Source organism: Topomyia yanbarensis, chromosome 3, assembly GCF_030247195.1.
Source record: "Topomyia yanbarensis strain Yona2022 chromosome 3, ASM3024719v1, whole genome shotgun sequence".
Taxonomy (NCBI): Eukaryota; Metazoa; Arthropoda; class Insecta; order Diptera; family Culicidae; genus Topomyia; species Topomyia yanbarensis.
This window is the reverse complement of record NC_080672.1, coordinates 53,033,731-53,042,427: the sequence shown is the minus strand read 5'-3', so window position 1 is coordinate 53,042,427 and position 8,697 is coordinate 53,033,731. Positions and strand designations below refer to the sequence as shown.

The window sequence follows — 8,697 nt, the reverse complement described above, 5'->3', positions numbered from 1 at the left end:
CGCCCATGAAAATGTGTTTTCACGATCGATCGAAAAGGTCAACATTATTGACATAGCTAATTGCGACGCCTAGTGCATACGATTGCATCACAAGCAATTGTTTTGACGGGGAGGTAAAAAAAAGTCGTACACAGGATAAAATTAAAGTGTTTTTATTTTCGATTTTAAGCTACTCCTGGATGTATTTACTATTAATTGTTTTCAGCGTGGGCAGCCGGGATAATCGTTCTTCTATCCGATTCAACCTCGTGCATCCGTTCAACGAAATGTGCTGCAATGAAACTTAAAGCGATTAAAACTTAACCTCAAAACACACTTATTAAGACGGCACAGGTAAATGAGCATCAATACCTTGAGATAGCGGCAGTTGATACTGATAAAATACAGACTGTCATCGGTTAGCAGGGGACATTTGTTCACCATGAGCGTTTTCAGCCGTTGGAGGTTTGTAGTGATCAGATCGATACATCTGTCATTTATCAGGGGACACTCACTAAGGTCCAGAAATTCGAGGGATTTGTTGTACTGGACTAGAGTCTCGATGCCGGCTTCGGTTATCTGAAATAGGGAAGAATATGATGTTATTTTGCAGATTACGACAATCTTTACAATGAAAAAATAGTATAGTATAGTAGTTCACAAGAGCTCCACCTATAGCGATGTGATCGCTTTTGAGAAAAGAAAATTAGTTGATTATAGCGATCATCTGTCAAATTATTTGAATCAAGGTTCAATGTTGTTACCTTGTTACTTCTAGAATTTTAACCACTCCTTTTGATTACTGCAACGCCTCTAGTTGTCATATCAGGAAACTAATGACAGCGTTGTGATTGGACTCTGAATCCATAAACACGTTCAAAAGTTATCGAAGATAGAGCGCGCGAAACGTGGACAAATTCTGTAAACTTACGTTGAAACCGGCCCCCTGCTGGGCAGCCATTTTGTCCTAGCCAACATCTGCCTTTGTTAAAATCAAAACAACCCAATGCTATTGCACAGGCGACATGGGCCTAGATGTGGCTAGGCCCACATATATTGACTACTGTCAAAGTCTGTATATCTCCATAGAGGGTGACAGGAGTGACACTCCCCTGGTTAAAACCCAAAGTTGTCGCAAATGTTCTCAATTTTTTAAAATTGATTGCAAATATCATGCCTGAACAATATTGGGAACCACTAACGATGAATCACGAAAAACAACAAATGTAGAAGTGGAACATTTTCCCGAAAACAAGAAAAACTGTCTTTCAATTGATAACCGAATTACCTGCGAGCACCGGGCCAGATGCAGTTCCTTCAGTTCACTGAACTTGATTGCCTTCTGCAGTGCCAAATCTGTGATTTTGTAGCAACCGGTCAGATTCAACACGCGCAGCTTGAACAGCCTTTCAATCGAAAACGATTCGGAAATGTCCCAGATTTCCAGCGGTTTATACGGCAGATCGATCCCGCTAAGTCCCGAATCCGTCACCTTTGTGCAACAGTACAGAATCAGCCGTCGCAGATGGACCAGATAGAAATTGATGTACTGCATGGTGGCATCGGTGGCGGCGTTCGGTGAGCTGCTCAGATCCAGAATTTGGATCAGTTCGAAATTGAGCGTCACCTGAATCAGTGAGTAGTCGCTCAGGCCAGGCAGATCACAGAGATACAGTTCTTTCAGCTGTTTCATCTTTCGACCGATCACTCCATTGAACATTGCTCGGTCGGAGATTTTTTCACAATTCGACAAATCCAGTACTTCCAGATGTTCCAGCTTGACAATATCCATAATTCCTTCGTCTGTGATAAGAATACATCGTCTAAGCTTCAAGGTTTTAAGTTTCGGCAGACAGCTAGTGATCAGTTCCATGATTTCATCGGTTACACCCAGTGACGATGACAGATCCAGGTGAATCAGATTTGGTTGACTGGTAAGGAAGCTGATGAATCCAGGAGTTTTGATAGTCTTTTTGGATTTATTCACTTTGAACTGAAGCGCTTGAGTGATCTTCAGCTCTGGCTGTCGTCTGAGTAGATCAATGATAGCAGGAGGAATCTTGTCGCAGAATGTAAGACTCAAACTTTCTATGCTCAAACCATCCAACATTGCCAAGGTACTGAGGCAAATATCGTCGATCGACAGCGTTCCACTAAACTTTAGAGTTTCCAGCTGAAAACGTTTGTTGTTGATGAACCGCATGATGTGATCAACCATTTGCACTCGACGAAGAGCAGTCACCATTTTGAAACAGTTTGAAATGTCCAGATGCGCAATGTTGGGAGCGATCGTCATTATCCAGTTGAAGTGCATCTCATCGATGAAATCATTATTCGCCAATGAGACATCGAGCAACTGATCAAGGGTAAAGTTCGATACACAACAGTAGAACTTCTTATCGAAATGCCACGTACGGAACAACTCATCACACGATTCGATTCGAAGTTTCCGAAGCTTCGGCAGGTGCTGCAGTATCCATCTTAGTTCCGTGTCCCGAATCAGGCAGTTCTTGAGCGACAGTTCAAGTACGAACTCTCCGAAATCGGGCCAAAACTCACTATTTCCGTAGAATGTTACCGAACTGAGCTCAATTCTAGGAAATATTCTGAATGCCTCCAGGAAGTTCTTGATCGGTGGTTCATTATCGGTGAAGTTGATATTTGAGAATCGAAACACAAGCAGCTCGTTGAACGGTGTGTAATAGTGGGCGGCTTCCAACCATCGGCGGCACGTTTCCCCAGCGGCTATGCGATCGTTCAATGTGACCATTTTCATGATCTTCAACAGCAACTGTATTTAGTTGAAGGTTATTGCGTTATTGCGTGGTATGTGAAAAGTTGTGGCAGGAATGCTTACCTCCATGGGTAGATCGTTGAATCCAACCTGTTCAGATTCTGGAGGTGGCGTCTGATGCTTCGTCTCCATGTTTGTTATAAAAAAGTCCATACTCTGTGGCAACAGAAAATGGGTAGGCCTAACTCGTATATCTAGGGCACTGCTAAAGCAAGGCTAGAGCACTTGCACCTGTTCGAGTGGCAGTGAACAGTGGAATGATTTAGTTTAAGAAAAGGGATTATTGTGGTTGGTACCAGCTATAAATAAATTCGGTGACGAAATGCATCGGGAAGTGAGTTTCACGAAGATGTTAGGTGCTGTATATATTTACATATAGCTTGCCAAGTTCTTCGATATTGTTAGCGTCGGCTGTGATTAGTTACATATTGATGTTCAATTATATGTGTTGCATGGATGGTATAGTCAGCCATAACTTGCATGAATTTTCGAGTTCGAAAGTCTGAAATTGACAGTTTGCTACGAAAACTCGGCACAGAAACTAACGCAACTTTACAGAACAAAAAAAAATAAATTTAAGTCTTACAGTTTTTTGTTAACATTAACGGTTTTTGTATGCCCAAGCGTTTGACTGCTGAGAGAGCTGTGTACACATCTTAGCTAGTGAGTTTACGTAATTTTCCTAAACGTCGACAGTGGAAGTGGGCATGGGACCCCTGATCCTTTTTTCCTTGAAAGTGACTAACCTGAATTTTTAACGGCAACATAATTACCTATCTTGGAACAAAATTGCATCCAAATCAAAGATGGGTTTTTTGCAAATCGATTTTTAAATTTTCATAATCGATTTTTTTTAGTGTAGGAGTCGAAAAAGAATTTTTATTCAAAAATTTGACAAATTTTGTGAAAATCACTTCTACAACATTTTTTTGAAGGATTTGTTATTTTTCGACTACAGCAATTTGAAAAAAATAGTGAAAAAAGTTTGACCCTTTTGAAAAGGCAGTCTAGACAAGAGTCAGTCAAACACATAAACTAGATGTTGATACATTCGACTATAATCTCAGATCAACAATATCAAATATTAATCAGAAAACCCCGACTTCACTATTGGATTTATCATTGATTTGAAGAGTTAAGTGCCTACTCGTGCGAAGTAGGCACTTAACTAGCGGTGTGATGAACAAAGTTTTTAGTCCCGCACGCATAAAACATAGAATAAACTGAATAAATTCTATAAAATCAATAAAGAAAATAAAATTTAAAAATGAATAAAGGTATCAAATTCATAAAATGAGTAGAATGATTATGTATTTAAATTAAAAAAAAAATTAAATTATTTCAGATCATTAAATGAAAAATTAAAAGGTTTAAAAAGAATTTAGTTAATAAAATAAATTAAATCGTATCATATTAATAAATTGGATGAAATGACTGAACTGAATTAATAATAAATAAATGAAGAAACTAAAATGTATGAAATGAAAATAGTAAGTATAAAATGAGTAAAATGAATAAAATGCATTAAATTAATTGAATGAAATGAATTAAATTAATTACACTAAAGTTTTTTTCACGAGTTTCGCAACTAGCACATTTTTTCGCACGGTTTTCGCAATTGACCAGTTTTGAACAGGTTCGTTTTTGCAATCTGTTTTATTCCAAGTCTTTTTGAATGCAAAGAACTTAGAAGATTTTTGGAAAATGGAAAGGCGGATCATGAAGATCCCAACACCCAGATCACTTCAACAATATGGTTGATTTCGAAACTCTATTACAAGTAGACGCCAAATGTCTATGATGTCTGACGCTATTTTTAAAACCAAGATGGCGACTTTCGGTTTCGTGGAGTTCTCCAAAACCCAATCCTTTTGAGTATTTTCGGAACAGGCTTAACGAGTAGTCTGTGTGGCGTACAATCGGCACTTCGATAGAAAATTTGCGGTAAAAGAATCTATTTTTGCTCTGACAATCATGCTGTCCTGAAAGCATGAAATTAATAATTTTCAATGCTATCTACCTTCTATGGTCATTCCGGTATTACTGGAAATAAAAAGCGGACAAATCGGCTAGAGCGGGAGCTACGACTGATTTCGTTTGTTCAGAACCAGTTCTACCACTGTTGATAAGTTAAAGATACAAGATTCGCTCTTGGGCTGCATTCGAGCATGTCAACCATTGGCATAGCTTACAAACTTGCGTTCAAACAAAAACTTTTCTGCCTGATGTAAGTCCGAAATCATCAAAGAATTTGCTGCATTTCTGCAAACAAAATTGCAGTATTCTAGTGAGATTACTGATTGAACATTGCAAACTCAATTATCACATGGCTACTATTCAGCGTGCTGAGTATTATTCGTGTGATCTTTGTGAATCCGATTACGGAGCTTCATATCATTTGATATGTAACTGTCGTACAGTAATGCAACTGCGTGTCCGGATCTTTGGTTCTCCTTTCATAGAAGAAACTATGTACAGAGAGCTAAAATTCAAGGATATACTTTTGTTTCTAACCCAGTGTGCCAAAGAGCTATATAATTTGCTGGGAAGGTCTGAGAATCAAGTCAATTACAGAGAACACAGCAGTATTTTTGTAGTACTGGCGAAAAAAGGGTTATAAGCTGAACTATGGCTTCCAAAAAGTCACGGCGAAAGTTTCTAAACCCAAATCGGCTTAAGTCGTATTAGACGGACAGTGATTCGCCAGGGCGTTGTCGCTCTGTTATCTCAATATCCCCCCGAGGGTGTCTATATATCCGCTCATCGTGAAGTGCCCTTTATACCCTTGGGAGCGAAGACTACTTTTCCCGAGCAAATGCTCATGGGTTCAAACACCACATAACCCCTCGAAAAGACCTTAAACATGGTCCGTACCAAAATTCACAACTATCAAGACACCATGGTGATGGTGTATTCATGGGTTGAACCCATTTCAAACCCCATGAGCATGGGTGTATTATGGGTTTTTCGTTTGCTCGGGTTCCTTATCCCTAACCTTATCACTTCCCCCATCCTTTCCACCAGTGAAATGATGAATAGTCAATTCATGGCAAGACACTAATCTCAGATCAACATGGGGAATGTGCCATATAAGCCAGTCGCTACCGATCCTTGATTACCACAGCATTGCTTACAACGAACCATGTTGCTACAATACAGATGATTGCAATTAGTACAGTTCGTGACCCACAGCACAAATAGGCGAACAGGCGGAGACCTTGTCAAAGAAGAGGTAGTTAGGTAGAGCAGACCGGGGGAAGGTCACCCGATAGGAGTCTGAGGTGACATATGTTCACTTCTCGTCTGCCGCGACTGATGTTGAATGCAAACGTTTTCAGTCCAGTATCCTCGCTGGCTGAAACATGGGGTTTTCAAAACAGCTAGCCCCATTGTCAGAATATCCGCGCAATTCAAACTGGAATCGGAGAGGACTCCGTCAATTTCAACCCAATTGGGTTGGTACATATATTCTGCATTCCTTCGTAAAAGGTTATAAGCTAGCAGAATTATTTTCTTGAATTCAAACTATTTACCACCACCCGAAGCTTATCAGGGCGAATTCTCTATATTTCTGTCAAGGCCAAATATCGTTCTATCGAAATCTGCAATGAATTCAAAAACTTTGTGTAAAAGCAAAAAAATAACTCCCGTAGGCCCACGCCTGAGTTGATTCCTAGTCCCCCCACCAGTACTTGCTCCAAATTCGAAGCAAGTTGAACAAGTCTAGCAACCGTACCAACGCGTGAAGTTTGTATGGGATTTTTTACACGGAAAAATCTGGCACTGTATGCATCGTATTATCACTGTAAGTAAAAATACGAGGGATAAATGAGCTATCTACAACTTTGTTGAAGACTGCTAATGAATCCGACGATGTTAGAAGAAGTTATTAAACTTTTAACGAAGTGATGTCTGATTTAGTTAGCCATAGCGAATCTTTATTTTTGAGCACCCCTAATGAAAAGTAAATTCAATTTTGAAATTTATTAATACAAGAAAAACCAAATCAGCGCATAAAAACTACCATTAAAGCATTTATGAACCCGTACGACTAAATAATTATTTTTGAGCCATCCTATTGAACGAAGTGGGCCATTTGGCATAGAGTCAATTGGCATAATTAGCGTTTAGCATAACGGATATTTGGCATTATTTTGAGAAGTGATCATCCTGCAGGCATAACGGATATATAGCATAATTATTTTTAAATTTTGGAAAACGGTCATTTGTCATAACGATCATTTGGTAAAATTTTGCTAAGGGATCTCGCTGAAGCTCATTTGGCATAACAGATGAATGCGTAGTTTCAATGTGCAACTCCTGGTAATGTAGTTTATGAGCGAGTGACCCAGAAAGTTAAAATTGCACTAAGGAATAATAATGATGTGTTATTTTCCATTACCTGACATTGATTATATTTCGAGTGGATACATTTTATAACTGACTCTACCTTCTTTCAAAACTGAGCAGTTATTTGAGTTGAATTTTCAGTTCTTTTGAGTTACATTTTTAATTTTTTTTTTTGTTTGTTTGCTTTCGCAATTATGGATTGTTTGTCTACGACTTACGTTGTAGTACAGTGGACATTTTGCTGGTTTTTGTTGATGTAACGCACTAGAGCTGCGATCTACCAGATGTATGTTTTGTTTTAGTTATCATTATTATGATCGCCAGTGAGGTTTAATTTTACATACAGCGTTTCAATAATTGAAATTATCTTTATGATCCTTCTTTATAGCATGAGCTGTTCTTTAAAATTAAATACCATTCGATCCAGACCATAATTAACTTTATGATTTCTGGATACTGGCAAGTTTTTCAAACGAAGATTTATTCAATGAATTTGCATATGTTGAATCATCGGTTGATACACTGCTCTAGCACTTGGGGCGAAGCCAGTGTAATGTGGCTTTGCCGCATAACCGAGACCAAGGATCCGCCAGACGCGGTAGTCGCCAATCCACCGTAGGAAGTAGCGGCTCCTTGCAAGCAAACCTGTGATCCACTCTTTTGCCCAGATTACTCATACATAGGGGCTATGAATTAGTTAAGACCAACGAAGCGACAGCACGCGATTTGAAGGCGCAAATGTTACTTATTAATTGGTAAAAAGGAATAAACTAATTAATTTTTGACCTTCAGCAGCAGCGCGTTTCAAAACTATACCGAATGATCTTATATCGCGCCAAATGTTCGTTATGCTAAATGACCTTATGTCAAATGACCTTATGCCAAATTACTTTATGCCAAATGACCCTGACCTCTATTGAATGGCAAATGATGACTAAACCGTTTTGCGCGTTAAGGGCACAAGACCTAATATAAATAAAGTTTTGGTTTTTTGTGTTTCGAATTCATCTCGTCAGTAACAAGTACCATCTGGGTGACTAGTTAGACGATGTATCTAAACTAGTACCCAAATTAGCACTACTTAGACACAAACAATTTCAAACAGTTTTCGTTTCCGGAACACGATCGTACCAAAACTATCATAGAAAGGTAATGTTCCCAGTTTCCCAGACAGAAAGTTGAAATATTCTCGAATGTCTCATTCATTAACGGCTGAGAGTAACATTTATTTTTTGTATTTCTGCTGCGAAATTTGTTTCAAGGTCAATAAATAGTCCACTACTCTTTTTCTATCACAGTGTGATAAGATGGCAATAAAAGACATTAAAAACCATAAAAACGTAGGGAATGATATTTTTTCCGCGACATTTGTGGCTCCTACGATTGATTGACGATTAATCTCACTGAAGCTCCTAAGTCTGTAATCTAAACCTGACGTTGCCAGCCCGCAAAAAGAGGAAGCGTATTTTTTTGGAAGAGAGAGCACTTAAAGATATGCTTAGCAGAACACTCCAAAAACATGGAAGGTGTCATCAATTTCTAGTAGAACATGAATCAATTGCCTGTGTGCACCC

At 38.8% G+C, this 8,697-nt stretch overlaps 1 protein-coding gene across 2 annotated transcripts; it reads right to left on the bottom strand.

Annotated features, from left to right (window-relative positions):
• Positions 1-136: 136 nt before the first annotated feature.
• On the bottom strand, positions 137-3,013 carry LOC131692947 (F-box/LRR-repeat protein fbxl-1-like). Of its 2 annotated transcripts, none has more exons than XM_058980370.1 (4): positions 2,837-3,013; positions 1,268-2,770; positions 352-558; positions 137-282 (listed from the first exon to the last, which is right to left on the bottom strand). In XM_058980370.1, exons 1-4 carry the CDS (start codon positions 2,924-2,926, stop codon positions 259-261), a joined length of 1,824 nt encoding a protein of 607 aa, XP_058836353.1. In that variant the 5' UTR covers positions 2,927-3,013; the 3' UTR covers positions 137-258. The 2 variants fall into 2 exon arrangements, with proteins under 2 accessions (XP_058836353.1, XP_058836351.1); XM_058980368.1 differs by having other exon boundaries at positions 137-271.
• Positions 3,014-8,697: the final 5,684 nt, after the last annotated feature.